Genomic DNA, 22,696 nt, shown 5'->3' with positions numbered 1-22,696 from the left:
CCTCTTGACAGCAAAACCTGATTTTAGGTAGCTTTTAAACCCTAGGTAGGAACCACTTCTGAAATAACCACTTTAAGGGTCACAGTTGCTATCTAGAGAATCTAGGGACACCATCTTGGACTTCTGCCTAATGACTGTAGGTCCCTCTGCAATCCTAGAACCCATCCTGTAATTAATGTGCCACAACCCCCAGGTCATCTTTACACTATACTGGGTAACGGGAAACTAAGTATAACACCAACATTAACCATTTGTCTGCTTCCATGCCCAACTACTGCTTCATGGTGGCATTGCTATATTCATCAGAGTGTGAGCCAATCCTGCCCAGCATTGAGTGGAGTGCTCAGCTGTGTCCTAGGGGAACATATTACTTTTTTTTATTGGAAAATACACATTCCTTAACTCTTTTGGGGCCCTCTACATACTAAGACATAATTCCTCCTGTAACCCCAGCACTCCTTTGGAAGTGGGCCCTGCAAAGGACCTGATGCCATTTTTAGTGTTAGCTCCCATCTTGTATCCAATACTTCTGTCATAGTCAATGCCACTTCCTGACCCTGAATGTAATAAGTAAATGAAAAGGTTCATAGATAAACAACCAGTGAATTAAACTCTGGCAGTTTATCTCAGTCTAAGTTTCTTTTTGAAATTGTCTCATCTCAACCCTTTTCACATCTACATTCACCTTTAATAGCTTGGGCACATTTCAATACAGAAGGATCTTCAGATTATTATTTTTTCTTCTCTTTGTCCATGAAAGAAATTTTACCACTATCACAACAAAACAAACACACTTTTAACTTCAGTTTAACACTTGCCATACTCAACTCTCATCCCAGCATTCTAATAACTTCTTGCTTTGCTGGTCACTATTTAGTGTACTTTTTGCCTACTCTAGACCTCTTGCACATGTAACAATTCTCCCCCTCAAAAAACACTGCCATGTGGATGATGAACCCAGTTTAATTTCACTTTGATATCATCTTAGAGTGCTGGGTGTGAAGAATGACTGCTGCAATGTAAAGAGGCTGTGGCGAGATTCTGTCCTTCCACCGTACTTGCATTACCTAGCTATAGCCAGACATAGTTGTAGTTTTAATGCAGTTCGTTTCACCCAGTTAGTTCACCTTACCGAAAGTCAATCCCAGTCTGTGATGTTAAACTAGATTTTTCCTACAAAAACTTCTAACCTCTTGCCCAGCAAGATTCCTTCAACTCAAAGAGCTCTAGAGAATGTTGTCTATTGATGCCCACTTTCTTTCTCACTTTTACTCACATTATCCCCATGAGAAACTTCATAATCTAATTTCATCTCTGATCTAATAAATCTGAATCATGGCCAAATGTACAAGGATTTACCCTGCTCAGCTATCATCCTCACCTCGTGTTACTTCAGTGCAGTAATGTGTATAAGTTCATATTCTCCTCATATGTGAGAATAAAAGAGCAAATCTCTCATTTAGGAATAAAGAACAGTAACTTTAGATCAGTTACTATTTGGGATTTTATGAATGTACAGTGTATTCATCTGGAAGAATTCTCACTTTATTTGTAAACAGTTGCTTATACATCTTTTTATTTTTCAGCTTTTGAAATGGCAATTCAATAACACAAAAGTAAAAAATAAACACTTATCTAACCCATTTCAATCAAATTTATAAACATGTTTGTTAAGATGATATGTGTTTCATCTCAAACTGCTCAATTTACTATGCTCTTTCATGCTTGGCATGTTAAAGAACAGTAAGGGCTTAATTTAAGGCTCTGGCACAACCTCACGCTCCTGTTTATGACCTGAAATATGAAAATAATATTTATTTAGTTAAAAGAGAATTAAATTCATTACTGTGCTAGCAGGAGATGTTGGAGTTGCTACAGAAATTCTCTTACATTTATTAGTTTGTTGACTAAAAACTCAGCCTTTTCCATGTCTTTTGCTTATACAGGAAGTTCTGCATGAGTGTATTTTCTTATATAAAACTAAATAATTGCTCCATTTCCAGCAGTCATAATGTAAATATCTCAAGTGTTCCTTTTTTAATATTTAAACCAAATTATTTTTGTTGATTTAGGTTTTCTTTGGAAATGGTGGCCAACTATACAGGCCAACTATACAGATATTCAATGACAAACACTGATAAAAATGATATTTGACCTGAATATAGAACAAATCATAGAAAAAAAGAGATTAGCTTAATACTATATATTAAAACAAAAAACAAAGAAATGTCAAAAAGTCACAAAATTATATAAACCAACAAATAAACAGGTTTTCAAATTAGAGAACAGTTCAAATGTACTTAAATTACAAACAATTCTGCCTTGTTTTAATTTTCAGGAAAAGAATCAGAGGTAAATAACAGAAGTCCATCTCATTATAGACGTTTATCCAGACATGCTTGATCCTGAGAGAGTAGGGGATTGTCTCTCATAAGGCCAAGAAAAGCTTAAGGTGTTACGTGCGTTTTGGGAAGAAGGTAACTGCAAAGTAAAACAGCCTACGCATTTTGGGACTATAGTCGCTTCTTCAGGGCAAAGCATAGTGTTTTTTTCTTATGGAGAATAGAATATGGATCACTGTTATAAAACAATAATAGACAGCATAAACACCTCAGGTAACATAACCTGTACTTGCCCAAGATTGAGCACCTTTGGATAAACTGCTATAATGAGATGGAGTTCTTCTATTTACTACTGACTCTTTTCCTTGAGATTAAAACAAAGACATGGAACTGTTTATAATGAAGCACATTGAATTGTTCTCCAATATGCTTGCATGTTTATTTATTTATTTATTTAAAATTTTATTTATTAATTTTATTGTAATCATTCCATACAAATAGATCAATTTATAACAAAAAAAATATTGAAGACAAATCAAACCCCACCCCTGAGAAGGAGAGCTTAGCCAAAGGAGAATTGCTTAGGGCTTTTTAATAAGGCAACAATAAACAAAAGAAAGGAAGAAATATATATAGGTAAATAAAAAATGGAGAAGGGAATTAAATGCGGTAATAGTTATTTCTCTTATTCTAAAATAATATTGATTAGATCCTGCCAGGTTTTAAAAAAATTCTGTTCAGATCCTCTAACTGAGAATTTGATTTTTTCCAGTTTCAAATAATATAAAACATCGGTTTCCCACTGACTTACCAGAGGAGAGTTAGGATTCTTCCAATTTAACAAAATAAGTCTGCGTGCCAAAAGTGTTGTGAATGCAATCACAGTTTGCTTGTCCTTCTCCACTTCAAGTCTGTCTGGAAGAACACCGAACACAGCTGTTAATGGGTTAGGAGGGATTGTGACCCCAAGGCTGTCTGAAAGGCACTTTTGGTCCAAAATGATGTTAATTTGGCGCAGGCCCAAAACATGTGAACCAGTGAGGCAGGAGCTTGGTTGCAGCGTTCGCGGGTTGGATCTTGCCCTGGAAACATTTTGGACAGTTTTAAGCGAGACAGATGAGCTCAATATATAATTTTGAGTTGAATAATTCTATGCTTTGCGCATATGGAGCTCGAGTGAATTCTCTGCTTTGCTACCTTCCACTCCTTTTCTGATATATTGATTAAGAGATCTTCTTCCCAATGTCCTCTTGGGTCTTTGAAAGGTAGGGACTCTAATAAGATTTTATATAATGCGGAAATGGTGTTTAATTCCTCGAAATTGAGCAGTATTTTTTCCAGCATGGTGGAGGGTACAAGGTGAGGAAAATCGGGCAGTTTCTGTTTAACAAAATTTCTAATTTGAAGATAGTGAAAGAAATGTGTAGCTGGGAGGTTGAATTTGGAACGTGATTGTTCAAAAGATGCAAATATGTTGTCTATATAAAGATCTCTGAGCATTTTAATCCCAAAACGTTTCCAGATATTAAAGATTGCCTGTTTATTTGTTGGTTTATATTGTGACGTCCAGTCGAATAAAACACACTCAGGAGCCACTTGTTCGGAGAAGTCTTCCAAATGCCGACTAGCTTTTTATTTGGATATGCCGCAATATAAATGGTCCCCTACCGCCGCCCGTTGTCTGGGTCACAGGGACACCTCCAAAATAACAAAAATAACCCGTTTTCATCCTATCTACCTCTTGCCTACTCTTTAACTGTTCGCTCCCTTCTCCACATGATGTTGTCTTCCTTTTGCACCAGCAACAACTACCATTTCTGACTACACCCTTCCCTTTTCTCCACACACCATTAATTAACCCTGATCCCTGTCACTCAGCTCTCTCTCTAGGGGGGTGCCCCAAGCCCTTACAAAAAGTGTTCCCCCAAGACTCCACCCCAGCACTGCTTCCACTCCCTACAGCCCATGCACTGGAAAGACACGTCACAATATAATTGTTAATATAATTCCTGCACTGATCAGAATTTTCTTGTGTTCAATTTTCTTTTCAATTTTCTTTATAGTATTTGGAGGTAATTTTTTTTTTTTGAATATTGGTGGTTATTGTTGTTTTATAAAACAAGTCATTAAGAATGGGCAGAAATGTCTGTCCTTTTCAGTAAATTGAAAAAAAGAAACTATAAAAATGCTACTTTTTAAATCTTTGATTGAATACATCGCTGTGTTTTTTTTAAATATATTTTGGTTTGGGAATCTTAATTTTAAAAAATTGCAAAATTTTGGACTAAGATTTAGCCTGCAGAAGCTAATTAAATAAGCAGGCTCAGTTATAGGATGCATTCTGATCCCAAAACTCTGTGCCATTATGAACAATGCTGCACATCTTCTCTCTGACACACTAACACTGAGGACTTTCAGCCAACAAATCATTCAGCAGAAGTGGGTCAAGAAACACGACTGGGGCTCCTTTATACCAACAGCAATATGTCTGCATAATGCCTCACTGTGACTCTGACAGCCAAGTCAGATGTTTTCTTTCTTTTTAATTTTCTTCCTTTATAGCCATTCTGGTGTGGGTTTAGACAAAAATGTTTGTTTATATTTATGTATTTATTTGTTTATTTATGTACTTACATATCTACCTATTTATGTATTAATTCATTTAAAGAGCTTCTGTAATAAGCCAAATTTCCCCCAGGGACAAATAAAACTCTATCCAAAAATGAAACAGCAGGTTAATAAGAATGTCGACTCCGTTCAGTTACCAATCAGTTATTTCCATGCATTTTAATGCTTCCAGAGCTTCCAATTTTGTGATTAGGTTATGCTACAGCTTATGATTCCCAAGTCTGAAGAGCTGTATATGCAAAAGCTGTTTTATTTCCAGTGACATTATGCTTTTTGAAGTCTAGTGATTAAAGACACATTGATTAACTTTAAACTACTACAGTGTACTTTTAAAACTCAATATTCATAACTTTAGGAATCCTATTTGTGTGTGGTTTATTGTAATGTATTTGTGGAACAATGTTTTATGTTTGTACATTTCTGCTACAAACTAATTATCCTCAGGGGTAATTAAGTCTATCTAACCCTAAATACTTTATTCTCCATGTGCTTCAAGTGCTCACCCTGCAAACACTTATGGATGTCATTAATATATTAATTGCACAAGGGTCCATTGATATGCCAACCTTTCTGTTCACTGCACTTTATTGGTGTTGTTAAGTTACTACCTAAGGTAAGCAGATATAACCTGTATATAGTCACACCATTTTGACGCTCTATCTCATTTCCATAAGATAATATGACACACACCCCATGATACTGATGCATTTTTAATTTTTTCCTTCCTGTTTGTTTTTTCAATATGCAGGAAAAAACTCTTAACTACAAATACCTATTAAAAGCTTTTCTCTTGGCCAAATTTGGCAAGTAGTTTTGGAAATACAAAATGACCAAAATATAGGTTCTCATTAAGTATTGTGAATATATCCACTTCAACTTTCAGAACAGATACTGGCCCAGGCTTTCTGCAGCTCTGACTTGTTTAAACCTACATTCATGTTATGTTTCTCCCCACATCACTTGGTAACACTTTAGAATATTTAGTACCTACAGCAGTGCATCAATTAGTCACATACTACTATGTAAAAGGATCCTAACGAAGACTTTGATTGGTTTGCTGTAATAAGACACCAGTAAAATGGTTGCTCATCTTTTTCTGCAATGTGGGATATTAAGAGTTAGTTATAGATAATAAAATTATGTTTCAATACAAAGGGTTTATTAGGTTGTACTAAAAATAATTAATGAGTCACTGTCCTCGCAATGAAATATGGGCTGTTGAGACCCACTTAAGCCAACTAAAGCCATCCTAAAGCAAAGGTAGTTTAGTAAAAGGCCTTGTTGGTTACTCTAGTACCACTTTGCAACCCTAACTCTGACTTGCAGGCTCAGGTATCCTTATTGATAATAGTTAAAAGCATGCAGGTTATAAACATAGATTTAAATTTTACTTACGTGTTACTAGATATATATTTGTTGCTTTTATAGTCTTCATTCTAAAGTAACGGCTTGCTCTTACTTAAAATGCATGAATTTGGACTTTATAAATACAAATGAAGATTTGAATCTATAAGGTGGATAAAAAGTAATATTGTTGGAAAATACAAGGATAATAAGAGTCTATTTTGCAGCCCACATTCCAGTGGTTACTAGAATTATTAGACACAATGCAGAAAGAGATGCATAAGCACTTTATTAATGCTTTTCAGGTCCTGATAAAATAAAATAAAAACTTAGTTAAGGTCTTGTTATCTATCAGTAAGTGACTTGTAGATGCACTGTAATTAGTTCCTTTTCTGAAGTGTTATTTCATAGCTCTCTCTCTCTCTCTCTCTCTCATATATATATATATATATATATATATATATATATATATATATATATATATATATATATATTTATACATATATATATATATATATATATATATATATATATATATATATATATATATATGCACACAGTATATATAGTATTCAGACATTTGTCATATTAAGGATTTGAAACAGATCCTTGGATAGTATTTCAGTTTAAATTCATTTGTTTAATGAGGTTGTCTGTTGTTTCTTCATCGATACATTTTTCATTTTACTTCACCCTTTGTTTGTTCTTGTCAGTACAGGTGTTTTTTATTACTTTGGTGAACATGTGACAAAATGTAAGGTGACAAGACAAAAATGGTAAAGTTTATTATCCACTAAAAAATGTACATGCCCATTACAAGATAAAATAACGTAAAATAGAGTAAATAAATAATCGGCAATGTGGGGAAAAAAAATCATTACTTACATACCATATATATTTAAATCTCATTTACATACAATTTATGTTTGAACTAGTCTGCCATTAAAGAACCCAATTACTGGAGCTACAAATGATCTCCCACATCACATATATTTTGCTGGATTGCAGGATACTATATGGCTTCTCAAACTGCCCTGCCAGAGTTGATATAGGAAAGATCATTTACCTTTAGAAGTACAATATATTCTTTTTTGGATGCCCTTAATTCAAAATAATGCAATATTACTTCAGTTTAGGCTGTAATGTAATATTAAACAACTTACATACAATTATTATAACTATTATAACATGTTTAAATAATGATAAACAATTATTGCAGTCCTATTATTTGTCACAAAGAGTAGAAAAATAATCTTCGGCCTGATAACACAGTTTTGATTTTTCATTACTCAAGAATGAGTGCTAAATAGCACTGAGGACACAATTCCTGCATATGAACTGTTCCATAATTCATTGTCTGTGTATATGTCCATTACTATAAGCCAGTGATCAAAGTATAGCTAAAGTAAATCTTAGTTGACACATTTGTTTGATTGATGTTTGCGTAACATGAATATTTCATTGTTTGTTGGCTCTGTAGGTATTCATTTGTGAGCAAACAAATGTGTAAAATTTAAATATTTATAAACCATTTAAAAATTCCTGCATAAACCAGCATTGTTTCTGTTTTTGATACAAATGTTTTTGTGCAATATTGCATGAAACTAGAGCTATAAAAGCTTCTGCCCTTTGTCGTCTTTTTCAGTTGGTTACATTTGCCCTTTGCACTAAATTAATCTGCAATGGAATATGCACTGCCTGGTTATTATTTTTATGTGTTTTTGCAGCTAATTAATATTTTTTTCAAAGTTTCTTGAAATAAAAATTCTTATATGATTTTTACATATATTTTATTATCAGCATAAGGTGTTTTCTTTTCTGCATTTATTTAGTGTTCAGTTGGTACTTGTATGAAGAAAAAGAAATCAATGAAATAACGTTATGACTTTGTTTCCAAATGTATTCATTTTTATTTAAAAATTATTTAACCAGGGATGCCTCTTGAGATGAGCAAATCTCGTTTTCAGGGGTGTCCTGGGAAGACAATAGGCAACAGGTAAACATTTTATTAAAGTTACAATATCATACTTAACCAAAAAACATAAAATTGTTTTAGTTTACTGATATCTAAAAAAAACACAAACTGGAAAACAGGGGAATCCAAGTCTGGTCCATGAAGATGTTATGTTTCAGATAATCTAAAGTATGTATCAAATGCCAGTCATTAATTTGTTTTTTGAACTTTTTTTTCATTTGGATTTTAATTCAATATATTCACTTATGCTTAACCCATAGAAGTAGATTATACTGGTGTATTATTTTCAATTAATATTTAACACAAGGGTATGATTAATTTGTTCACTGGATACAGGCATGTGTTAAATGAGTCATGGGATGTTAGTTTTGTAAAACTTTTATAATATATCCAATATATCCAATGTGACTTGCAAGATTAGTATTTATTATAATAGTTTACATAGACATTATTAACAGTTGAAGCACAGACAGGTTAAGTAACTTGGTCAGTGATACACAGTTAGTCAAAGATGGAGAATAAACCAGCAACCTTCTGGTTAAGAATCTAATATCTTAATGACTACAATGTACAGGTATAGCCTGTTATAATTAATGGTCCCTATACTGTTCACATTATTAAATTGCTTAGGTTTGGACATGTGCAGAGGAGAGATGCTGAGTATATTGGGAGAAGGATGCTAAGGATAGAGCTGCCAGGCAAGAGAAAAAGAGGAAGGCATAAGAGAAAGTTTATGGATGTGGTGAGAGAGGACATGCAGGTGATGGGTGTAACAGAACAAGATGTAGAGGACAGAAAGCTATGGAAGAAGATGATCCGCTGTGGCGACCCCTAACAGGAGCAACCAAAAGAAGAAGAAGAAGACTGTTTAGAGTAAATCAATGTTTTTAGGGTTTATTAATTTTCTGGACCAACTCAGTTCATTCCTATGGAGAGGAGCTGGAGCCTATCCCTCAAGCAATGGGTGCCACCCTGGATTGTTCATTGCAGAGACAAATCACTTATGATCCCACACTCTCTCATATTGGGCTAATTTAAGGTTAACAAACAACCTTAGTATCTATATCGTTACAGATTTGCTAGGTAAAGCAAAAATGTGAAATCCCGTCGGTCTTTACTGGACCAACATTCAATTCATATCTCATGTCTCCTGAAATTCAGAGGGAGAAGCACTAACCATTCTGTCACTATAACAGAATTTTGTTAAAGATACAACTGTATGTACACATTATAAGTAGCACAATTTTATAAATAATACACCTGTATGTGGAAGAAAGGCAAAGCATTCATGCAAAGGCATTATTACATATACAAATGGAGTGAAACTGGCCTAATAAATAAAATAATCAACCAACTGGTTTAGCAAAGTCATAGTTGTTCATTAAGAGCTCTTTAGGTACAGAAGCAGGACCAGACTTGAATTTTCCTAATTGACTATGTTTATAATATTTCATTAAAATTTTCTATCACAGAATTGCTGAATGATTGTTTAACAGAATATTAAAATTATTATTATATGTTTGTTAATTACCTTTACACATGAAAAATTACAAACTCAGGATAACTTTCAATTGTTTATATATATTTTTGTTTACAACTAGATCAAAGGCATGTTGCTTGTATTACTTTGGATCACACAATGAATCTAAATTTTGAATTAGCAAGTTTTTGGTTTAAAGTTCAAAGCTTTATCAATTATGCTATGCAGTCAATTGCTTATACTATTATATAATGCAAAGCAAGCATAGTTTGTAATTTTTTTTAACTGTAATTAATTAGTAGGAAACTGTCACCTGAAACAGAGGAGCTAACATTTTCTAGAGATTAGGTAGACATATTCAAACTTATTTGTATTTGTACAAATATGTAAAGTGGAAACAGAGACCAGTGCAGTTCTGAGGCTGTACAGAAGTTTAAAATTTATTCTGAAATCATGAAGCATGTTTTTTTTAATGAATGCAGTGCACTGTTTTAGTGACACACTTAAAAATAGGTATAAATCACAAGCAGTTTCATTAGTTTCCCTTTAGTTAAACAAGCAGTGTAAAAAATTCATTCATTTGAAAGCAGCCTTATTAATACTATTTGTGTACATTTTAGTTAATTTTATTTGTGTACATATTAATACTATTTGTGTACATTTCCATTTTGCTCCATGTTTTCTGTGCACCCTGCCAAAGATCTTGTTGATTGTCTACTGAGCATCATTTCATTATTCATGCAACTCCTGATTAGTAATTGTGAAAATGTCTGTGTTACTACATATTGGTTGGACACCCTAGTTGGAATTTCACTGTACTCTGCACATGACAATACTACTACAATTATACTTCTACTACTATTACTATTACTACTGTGTAAATTGTTGTTAATTGCTTAGCAAGTCTTTAAATAAAACACAGCTTTTAAATTAAATTATTAAATAGAACACATATACAGTAAATATAAAGCTCACAGTCACTTAAAACATTGCTGGTTTATAGCTTTAAGATTTTCCTTGACTTGCAACTTACAGTACATTACCTGTTCTTTATTGGTCTGTTATCTCTCACCCTCTACAAGGTAGGTTTTTTATGGCCTGATGTGGTTTGATATCTGTTGAAAATCATACCCATCATTCAGAATACTTCTACAAAATCCTCCATATGTTTCATTGATAGAGCTTACAGTTATCATATTCACAGCTTATTACTCAATGACATAGTCATCCATCTTAGCTTCATTATCTGACTTATACTTTACATTGTCTTTCTAAAAGATTAAAGATAAGAGAAGGTACTCTTGAGATATTTTCAGAAAAACTACAGCATAAATTACAAGGTAAAGGTTAAGTGTGGAAAAATCAAAGCTGTATCAGAAATGTTTTCCCTCCCTTCACACTCTGTGCTTGCTTGAGAGAGTAATTTTACACTCGAACACCATGCTCCTTGTTCACTTGATTTTTTTTTGACACTGATTTTCATGGCACAGACCTGACATCCTAACCAAGTGAAGACAAATCTTTTTTTAGCATTCATTTTTGTTGTATTTTAAAATGGGAGTGAGTTGTTTATACAGTCTACACTAATCAGCCACCACATTAAAATAACTAACAGGTGAAGTGAATAACATTGATTACCTTATTATAGGGGTGGGATATAATAGGCAGCAAATAAACAGACCGTTCTTGAAGCTGATGTGTTGGATGCAGAAAAAATGGGCAAGCGGCGAGCAGTGGCGTAGCTCGAGTTCGCGCCACTCGGGGCGGGGCGGGGCTTCAATTTGCCACCCTCCAGCGTATCTGAATATGTTAACCTATTTAAATAGAAAATTAAAATGACGTATAGAGAAAAATTAAGATACATTTTGTATAGATTTATTTATATATAGAGAAACAGCAATATTTTTTTCACATATAATCTATAATAATAAAAGGCAAAGCCCTCACTGACTGACTGACTGACTCACTGACTCACTCATCACTAATTCTCCAACTTCCCGTGTAGGTGGAAGGCTGAAATTTGGCAGGCTCATTCCTTACAGCTTACTTACAAAAGTTAGGCAGGTTTCATTTCGAAATTCAAAGCGTAATGGTCATAACTGGAACATATTTTTTGTCCATACACTGTAATGGAGGAGGCGGAGTCAGGTATCGCGTCATCACGCCTCCTACGTAATCACGTGAACTACAAACAAGGAAGACATTTACAGCACGAGTCACACGCGGGAAAAACGTTCATTACACAATTGACAAGGCAGCGAAACAATAAGAAGCAAGTGAGTGACGCATACAAGCATCTTCATAAGACACGAGGTATAAAAAAGCACGGTGTAAACCGTAAGTCTAAATTAACTTTATAGAAACGCTCCCGCTGCCGTTTGCAATACCATATTCGCGAGATACAAGTTTAATGAGAAGACACGAGGTATAAAAAAGCACGGTGTAAAGCGTAACCTTAAATTAACTTTATACAAACGCTTCCGCTGCCGTTTGCAATGCCATATTCGCGAGATACAACTTTAATGAGAAGACACGAGGTATAAACGAGAGTTTGCATCACTTTGTAACAGAGTTAAAATTGCTGTAGCGAGAAACTTTTAACTGCCGGGTCTTAGCTAACATTAAATAAACCCGTGGACATCGCAACATCACACAAGAGAGCGGCTCACGTGAAGTGACTGAACGCAGCAGGAGTGATCACTTCCATAAATCAAACCTGTTCAAAAAACACATTACACAATTGATAAGGTAGGAAAAGAATATGAAACAAAGCACGGTATAAACCGTAACTTTAAATTAAGTTTATAGAAACGCTGCCGTTTGCAATACCATATTCGCCCCTGCGAAGCGCGGTGATTTTGCTATATATATTAAACTATTTCAACCATTGTATGATCTGCTTCTCGCAACTGAAAGAGGGCACCGCGGCAGAAGTTAGCCGACTTGCTCACCAACCACAAGCGTTACCTGGTAGGTAACCACTCATACAATCAGATTGTGAATCAGACTACGAATGCCTGCAATGTAATTTCCCCCATCTACATGCTGTCAAATGAACGAACCACACGCCGTGGCACAACGTTAGGGGCTTCGCCTCTACGTCCGAGGATCGATTCCTGTAAGGGAGTGCAGTGACTGTGTACTCCTGATGAGCCCACAATTACGGCGAAACACGTGTCGCATACTATGCATCTTCAAAGCACGGTGTAAACAGTAAGTTTAAATTGAGTTTATAGAAACGCTGCCGTTTGCAATACCATATTAGATGACTTTGTAACGGAGTTAAAATTGCTGGAGCGGTAAATTTTTAACTGCCGGGTCATGTCGCGTGTTCTTGGGTAGGTACACCAAAAAATGTATACATTTATGCATGTAATGGGCAAACAAAAAATGTACTATACCCGAAAGCACTACAGTAGTACTCAATGTATCTTTACTTCTTAAATGTTAATGTTTTACTGTTTAATAATTTATACGCTTCTTATATGTTATTCAGATTCTTTTATCAAAATACCAGTAACAGCGCACTGCACGATAACGTGGAGTGAATACACTTGACATGACCATTCATAGTATTTATCCCCTTTCACTGTACGTTTACCATTCGTTTGCTCAGAGGTTGATGCGCTTGCTCTTCACCCTAGCGTCCCGCTGCTTTCTTCTTTCGTCGGCATCTTTTCCCGTTAAAACTGATTTTTTTTAAAACTTTGTATGTTTTCTTTAATTTTTCAGTTAAGCTGGCACTTAAGTCTTCAATCTGCCGCAAGAATAATTAGCGAAGGTGGTAGACAATGAAAACGTCAGCCGTACGCATCCGCCACGCACGCACTGGTGCGCGCAGCTGTGAGTTGATTCTACAATAAAATAAAATAAAGATAAAAAGAGTAATAACTTGCAGCACCGCTATTCAATTACACTTGCCTAACGCCTCTCCTAAGGGGAAATACTGTGGGATCTGGGCATCCGTCAAAGCAGCAATCACAAGCCCGATTAGAAAGCAGGAAGCTGTGATTTGTCCTCTCCCTCCCATGTAACAATCACAGCCCGTGTTGCAACGCACTATGTATGTATGTATATATGTGTATGTGTGTGTATATATATATATATATATATATATATATATATATATATATATATATGTATATATATGTATATATATATGTATGTATGTTCATATGTGTGGGAAAGCGAATAGTAGACTTGACGTAGTATATGTGTACCAAATTTCAAGTCAATAGGTGAAACGGTTTGCGAGCTACAGCTGATTTAAAATCCTGGACAGACAAACGAATAGCCACGGTAGCGTATTATAGAAGAACATTTTACTGTTTAATAATTTATATTTATATGCAATGTGCTTCTTTTATATTACTTCATATTCTCATATGATAATGATGTTAATGTTGTTTATATTGATTTCTATGTTATTGTAAGTGCTCTTTATTTGTGGAAAAATAAATTTGGCAATTAAACTTATTTTATACATACATTTTATGTTTTTCTCTTGCACTCAGTGAGCGAATCCACTGGGTAATCAGCTATATATATAATATATATATATATATATATATATATATATATATATATATATATATATATATATATATATATATATATATATATATAGATATATATATATATAAAATATACATAGATAGATATATGTGTATGTATGTAGATATACAAATATGTATATGTATATATGTGTATATATATGTACATATACAAATATGTATATATATGTAGATATACAAATATGTCTATATATGTGTCTGTATGTGTCTATATATATATGTATATATATATATATATATATATATATATATATATATATATATATATATATGTATATATATGTATATATATATATATATATATATATATGTATATGTATATATATATATATATATATATATATATGTGTGTGTGTGTGTATGTATGTATGTGTGTATATGTATGTGTATATATATATGTTGATATATGTTTATATATGTGGATGTGTATATGTATATATAAATGTATATATGTATATATGTTTATGTATATATATATATATGTTTACATAACCTCTTTAAACACACTTCTTCTCCGCTGCGAAGCGCGGGTATTTTGCTAGTTATTTATAAGCATCAACTAGACAAGAATATAGTATAGACGCACTGATAAGCCGTGTTCTGATTATTAGTTTAATATAATTACGCTGCGAAAACCATAACCAGTGTAGTGTACAAGTGATAGGTGGGGATGAGTAAGAACGCATTCGGATTGTTAACAAAACGAAATTGTACATTGTGAATTAGTTGTTTATCTTCCTAGAAATTATTATCGGTGTAATGTTTCTGTTTATTTTTGTTATTGCCTCATAAATATCTACTGCCGTGTCTGATGCCGTCACACAAGGACCATCTGAAAATGATTTTTGAAGCATTTGTGGATGAAAATCAGAGAATTTGACTTTTTTCATTCATGAGTGATATTTTTCCAAACCCTGCTGCTTACACGTGAAGTGTTCTGAGCCTTTTGGCCAATAATGCCGCCCCCAAAAATGTGCCGCCCGGGGCGGACCACCCTCTCTGCCCGCCCTTAGATACGCCACTGGCGGCGAGCATCACTTACAAATTACTTAGAATTCAGCCAATCACAGATTTATTTGCTCGTGCTAACCAATTACTGTATATACTCGCGTTTAAGTTCTCCCACGGATAACTCGGGGCTTGATTTTACCATATAATTTCCGGTACTTTATAATGTTGGTCGTATAAGTCAAATGCAGAAAACTCACGCTATTGGTCCAAGAGATTATGATATGCTAACGCCCACCTGAGAGAGTTACCACGGAGCACACTGCCTTTTATGATGTATTGTGCCTATGTGACCACACAGTAATACCCAAACTATTCCGAAGTAACGTTTGCACTCTTTTGTGTTTTTTGTATCTCACACCGTCATACGCCTTTATCGTAAGAGCATCCTTCATCTATGATGGAGCGTTTGATCTGAAAATAAGAAGCTGGTATTAAATTAAAAGTTATAGAAGTGGCAAACGAAATTGGTAACTGTACTGATTCAACAAAATTTGATGTATCTGAGAAACTGGAGGAAGCAAGAAGATGTAAAAAAAAAAAAATGAAGTGTTGTATTTTTGAACAGGCGTATAAGTCGGGGTCTGATTTTATGATCGATTTTTTGGGTTTCAAAACCCGACTTATATGCGAATATATATGGTAGATAAGAATATATAAGAATAGGTCCAAATATTTGCCTTTCCATCGAAACTGCTATCGCCAGTGACCACTTCCAACTTCTTGAAATGCAATAAAACTCTCTGAAACATTGGGGTGGTGTTCATTTCTGCTACCGTTGTGAGTGAAAAAACATATCAGCAGAAGTCTTGAGCACGTCACTGTTAAGTGATGCAGCAAAGGTGTCTAACACCACACTTCTGTGTGGTTACCTTTTGATTATAAGGGAGCAGGTGAACCTCCTTATGTTAAATTGCAAATGGCACCTGTCTCTTGGCTGTTTTCTTTCATTGAAATGATCACTGGATCTCAGCTTTCAGACTCTCCATCAATGGCTACTCTTTAATACCTCTGCAGTCTGCTTCATACTTTGCCTGCACAATTTAAACACTGGCCCTGTTTCTCACAGCTCACTTGAGGTCAGTGACAACTCTGTCTACTACGTTTTTTACAGCCCCATGAGCAAAAAACTTCAGTGGTTTCTGTGCCCCCAGGTTAATGGACCTTAGCAAATGGAGAGGCATTAGTGGAATTGCAGAGGTAGATGTCTCTCAGTTGTCATCCCCGCTGTACTGATGCTGCAAATGGCACTCCAGATCTTGAATCTCAGCCTTTAGACTCTTCAGCAACTCTTGAAAAGAACCAAGCAGGTCCACTGCGGTCTCCACTGCATTCAGCACTTGCTAAAAAGGGACAGTTGGCCTTATCCTTGTCCCACTTCTGATACCAATGTAGCTCCAGCACCAAGTGCTGTAATGGATTCTTTACTCTTTATATGACTCTTTTAGGTTGCTTGTTATCCTTAAAAGAACTGCTCGCTGTTGCCACACTTGATGGAACTCAGTTTGTGACATTGGAGGCTTGCCATTTTTATAGGTGTCCCTGCCACTGGGTCTGAAACTGCTCATTTGCATGATGTAATCCCATATTATGTGTGACTAATTCGTGGCTGAAGCAACTTGTCAGTGCCATTAGAGTGCATTACTCTGATAAAATAAAATCTAAAAATTATACAATATTTGTATTGACCGAGTATCCGTATGACTTTTACCTATGTGGTTTACTATCAATATCTAGTATTTAGTACCTTTACAAATGAATAAACAGATAATACCTTTGTTGTATCTTGAATTGTATTCCCAGAAGAAACCCAAATACTTTCAATAGATATGAGTGACGTAGTAGTTTGAATTTATTAGTTCGGGAGGTGCTTAAGAAGTCCAATTACAAATAGGATCACTGATGTTTAAATCCTCCTTTATACATAAAAATACTGAAAATCATTATTTTAGGTCATGGTTGTGATTCTGGTCTTATATGCCACAACAACATTTATTTCTCTAGGACATTTTCTTACACAGGATCTAGCTCAATGTGCTTTTGCAAGATGTCAAGGAAATAGTTAAAATCAAAGAAAAACAAATTAAAACTGGTTAAAAATAATAATGAAATAATTATTAAATTAAATGAAAAACAATTAAAAAAAATGAAAAAACAATTCACAACTACAGAAGATATATATATTATATATATATTTATATATATTGTCACAGGTGCCTGGGGGGGCGACCCGGCTGGGATGCCCCAGAGCACCGGAGGAGGGCTTACGCCTCCCCCAGACCACGTGGGGGCGACCACCCTGGTGGCTATGGGGACCACGGGTGAGGAGCTTTGAAGCTCAACCCTGTAGGGGCCCGTGGTCACCGCCAGGGGGCACCCCAATGCCTTGGGAGCCCTGGACCTCAGCACTTCAGCCACACCCGGAAGTGCTGGGGGGAAGAGGATCGGGGACACCTGGAGTGTTTCCAGGTGCGCAGCCGGCACTTCCGCCACACTCGGGAGTGCCGGCGGAAGATTGTCGGGAAGCACCTGGAGCATTTCTGGGTGACTATAAAAGGGGCCGTCTCCCTCCATTCAGGGGCTGGAGTCGGGAGGACAAGAGACGAGGTCTTGGTGGAGAGGAGTGGAGGCAGCCTGAAGAAAGTGAGGCATTGTTGTTTGGCCAGGACTTTGGGGTTGTGCTGCACTGTAAATAATGTTTAATAAACGTGTGTTGGGTGACTTCAACGTGTCTGCCTGTCTGTGTCCGGATCATCTTCCACAATATATATAATTAACTAATAGAGAAGTAGAGTCCTTGTATATACAATCAGTTTAGTACAGAATATAGTTCTTAAGTCTCTAAAGATGTGTCTAATGATGAGGTCAGGTGGCAAGGATGACAAAAAAGAAAAAAAAACAAAATCTGCCAAGGTTCCAAAGTTAAAAGACCATCTAGCCCTCACTGGGCATTCTACCTAACATTAATATTCTTAAGTCGTTCTTTAATTTTTTTTATGCTTCATCTAATTTTAAGAATCGATGCAGTGGGTCTCTTGGGAAGATGGGGCATCCACTTTCAGTCAAACATCACAGACAGCTGCTCAGGGGCCTCATGCATAATGCCACGTGTAGAATTCACACTATAACATGACGTAACCACAAATGCGGAAATGTGCTTACGCACAAAAAAATCCAGATGTATAAATCTGTGCGAACGCCAATTTTCACGTTCTTCTGCTCCATAAATCCCGGTCAGCATGAAAAGTAACACACGTGCACGTACTATTTGTTGGTTTAAACAGTGGTATAAATAACAAAAGGAAGTTGATCGAGTGACAGCGTGTCAGAGAAACTCAAAAGCTCAAGTTCACAAAGTCGCACAGTGCCCAAAATAAAAAAGAAGTTGTCACATATCAAAGTCGCTGTGAAAAGGTGAGTCGTATCCCACCGTCTGAGTGTCATATGAAAGCTTATTAGGGTACAGAGAAAAAAAAAGGCACACAGTGGGAAAAAAGCTTGAAATGTCAACTTTAATCTCTAAATTTCCACTTTAATCACGTAGTTTATTTTGTCATTAAAGTAGAACATCATAAACTTCATCCTAAATCATTTAATTTACTAGTTTCTCAATCCCATCGTAACTAAAGTAGCACGTTAAATGTTTTGTTTTGTGCTCTATGTGTGTGAATCACTATGTGCTTTCTCTTCCTCTGGCAGGACACAGAATCTATTACATTTGTAACATTACAGCTCTCTGAATAATTAAAATACTGAGATGTATACGTGATATCATTTTCATGATGATAGGAGTTAAAGAATGTTATTAAACATGGGAATACGGTGGTGCAGTGATTGCTCATGCCTCACGCAAGATGCTTGCTGTGCCATGCGCAACCTTCGATGAAATACTTTATTGTAGCAGTACTGTCTCTTTCAAACATACTAGCCTCCAATTCCTGTCCTTACTTTTCTTTCTCCAAATACCCAATCGCCACACAATCAGCTCTGTAATAGACGTTAAGCCACATGTAAGCTTAGAACGCTGATTCTTCAAAACTTTTAAGGAACATCGAAATATCTTCGTAGTATGTGTTTAATTATTCTATCCATCTATCCTTCCAGTGTCACATCAGCACCAGTAAGAATACAGCGCGAGGCAGGAACAATCTCTGAACGGAGCGCCAGCGGCTCGCTAGCACTGCTGCACCGTGGAGTTAAAGTTTTATCTCTATAATATAAAAAACATATTTTGCTGCATTTCATCTTAAAAATGATATCGTCATCATATGTAAATACACGCTTTATAAAGTGGCTCAGGTTGTGCAATATTATAACTGTATTGCAAGTTTACAGTGAGGCAATTGTACTTATAAGTACAAACAGTTCTACAAGGAGCACTTGATGGATTGATTGTGTATGTTTAGAGTTCTTGGGATGAAACTGTTTCTGAACTGCAAGATCAGTACAGAAAAGCCTCTGAAGCGTTTGTCATATGTGAGCAGTTCAATAGACAGCATGGCTGAGGCAGCATTTGCTTGATGCTGTATACCAATAATTCTTTTTCCGATCAGCTGACTGTACAGCTATGATTCACACACAGATACAGTGATATAAATACTCAGAATGGAACGTTCTTACACAACATTTTTGTGCGTATGCACCATTATACATGAGGCCCCAGGTGATTAGGAGGTGGCTGTGCAGAACTTCACCTTAGAAGAACTGGAAAAGAAAACAGAGAAAAGTAGCGATTAATAATGATAGCAAATTCATTGAAGAATACAAATATTCTATGCATATCTAGTTTATTATGAGCAGAACTAAAATGCAGCTACGAGAAAGCAAAATTAATAAAATGGGTTTTAGTAATTTTTAAAAATGGTGTATCTCTATTATTCCAGAGTTTTATTCCAGATTTTTTTAACAGCAAGAGGCTGCCTCACCACTTTTGTATGCTTGGCTATTGGAATATTAAGCAGACCACTAATTGAAGATAGATGGTAACATCTTGGAATGTAGAGGGACAGGCACTCCAAAATATCAGAAGGAGCAAGATTATGTAAGGCTTTATGCATTATTAGCAGTATTTTAAAGTCAGTTCTAAAGGACACAGGTAACCAGTGAAACAAGGCTAAAATGGGTGAGATGTGCTCAGATCTCTTTTTCTGATTAAGATTCTTGCTGCTTCATTCTGAACTAATTTTAACCAATTAATGTTTTTCTTAAGTAGTCCAGTAATGAGCAGATTAGAGTAATCTAGTCAACTAAAAACAAAACCGTGACTTAATTTGTCAACATCTAGCACTGTTATAAGAAGTCTAACTTTTCAATGTTTCTTAAATAGAAAAAATGCAGTCCTACTGTAGAACTATAGTTAATGTGTAACTTAAATGTTTGGTTAGTGTCCATGAATATACCTAAATTCTTTACTTCCACCTTGACTTTTAATGCTAAGGCATCAAGATTCTTTCTAATACCCCCATAATTTTCATTTTTCTCAACAACTAAAATTTCATTTCAGAAAATGATTACTCATCTATTCACTAATACAAGCACTGTAAGACATTGGATAAGAGAGTCCAGAGTGTCAGGGTCATCATGTGCTATAGATAAGGAAAGCTGTGTGTCTCCTGTATAGCTGTAGTAGTTCACTTTGTATTTTGAAATAAGATGGCCTAATGAGAGCATATACAAAGTAAATAACAGCAGGCCCAGATTAGATCCTTGTGGTACACCATATGTAATATCATGGATCCCTGAACTACTATCACTACAACTAACACAGAATTTTCTGTCTGTTAAATAAGACTGAAACCAATTTAAGACACTTCCCAGGGGATCTACATATTGAATAAGTAGGTTTATAAGATTTATAAGAATACTGTGGTGTCAAATACTGCACTCAGTACTAGTAGAACAAGAACAAAAATGTGTCTCTGTCTGCATTAACCTGCAGGTCATTTACTACTTTAACCAGTGCCGTTTCTGTACTAGGAATTGTTCTAAAATCTGACTGGAACTTATCAAGAATAAAGTGTTTATTTAAATAGTTATTTAATTGATGCAAGCTGCCTCCTCAAGATTTTAACTTAAAAAAGGAATTTAGTAAGTTAGAAATATGTCTAAAGTTGTCAACGACAGTGGAGTCAAGAGTATTTTTCTTAAGGATTGTTTTAACTGCTGCAGTCTTTATACAATCTGGGAAGTAATCCAACAACGAATTAACTGATTAATGACTGATTAATGACAAATTAAGTAATCTGTATCTAATGACGAATTAACTATTTCAACTGCACTGTCAATTAGTACACTGAAGACTTCTTTGAAAAAATAAATGGGTTTCGACTGTTTCAGAGACATAACTGGAAGGTTTTAGCTGAGAAGTTATTTTACGGAGTTGTGGTAAACCTGTTTCAGTGAAGAAATTGAATTCGCCAAAAAGCATGCTGAAGTTCAACAGGATTCATTATGGAGGGATGTATTATGTTATTTCTAATATTTGCAAGGTATTTTAATACTGTAGGATTTGTTTTTTTTCAGGAGCCACTATGGCAGCAGTAGCTCTTACCTTAGAACTAACTTTCCACCATACTGGTTACATTGCTGGCTGTATTTGAAGCAGCACTAAATTCTGATTGACTTTAGCAAACGTAGAAGCTGGAGATGCATCAAAATAACGTTTTTAACAATATGCTGCGCTTTAGTTCTAGTTGTCATTTCTATGTCAAATAAAATGCAGAAGTGGTCAGAGATGCTGATATCCATCACCTACGTCACATCAGCTCTTATTCCTTTTGAAATTCCTAAATTGGTTGAGTGTTCTTATGTGTAGACTGTTCTGGCTAAGATAAAAGGATTGCTGTAAGCTAATAAATTCTGTTGCTTCACATTCATGTGCATTCTTACGACTAGTCTACTGCCAAGGTTAATGAATTAGTAAAACCATTTAACTCGTCAGCAGTGGAATTGAATTTTGAACATCATTCATCATCATCAGTTTTACCCTGTTTTTGTTTGTGAGGGTCATAGTAGCAATACACTGTGCTGTACTTACTAGGCTTCCATATCCTCATCAACCTTCTCCCATTTTTCGTGGGAATGACCTGATTCCATCTAGTGTGTCCTGCATCTGATCCTTGGTATAATACACCTTGTATACCACACTGCCTTCTAGTGTTTCTTTGAAATGTCAATGCCTTGATCATTTTTCTGGCAAGGCAAAGTCCAAAATAGAAGGAAAGATTGTATGGCAAAACAAATATGTACAAAAGCAACACATTCACTTGCTGCATATCTACATGTATGCGCTTTTTCTTGGAGTTGTACATGGGAGCATGTCTTTAAACTTGTAGCAAACATATGC

General features: G+C 35.3%; 1 protein-coding gene across 2 annotated transcripts in view; it reads left to right on the top strand.

Moving 5' to 3' along the window:
- The window catches only part of LOC114652878 (potassium/sodium hyperpolarization-activated cyclic nucleotide-gated channel 1), a 360,830-nt gene that overhangs the window by 308,487 nt on the left and 29,647 nt on the right, over positions 1–22,696 (top strand). The window contains exon 8 of one of the 2 annotated variants that reach the window (XM_051928272.1): positions 8,247–8,310. The exons of the other annotated variant lie outside the window; for it this stretch is intronic. Coding sequence (XP_051784232.1) covers positions 8,247–8,310 — 64 coding nt within the window. The remainder of the gene's footprint in view (positions 1–8,246; positions 8,311–22,696) is intronic. 2 annotated transcript variants of the gene reach the window in all.

Source organism: Erpetoichthys calabaricus, chromosome 5 (assembly GCF_900747795.2).
Source record: "Erpetoichthys calabaricus chromosome 5, fErpCal1.3, whole genome shotgun sequence".
NCBI classification, from domain to species: Eukaryota; Metazoa; Chordata; class Cladistia; order Polypteriformes; family Polypteridae; genus Erpetoichthys; species Erpetoichthys calabaricus.
This window is presented reverse-complemented; position numbering and strand designations above follow the sequence as displayed.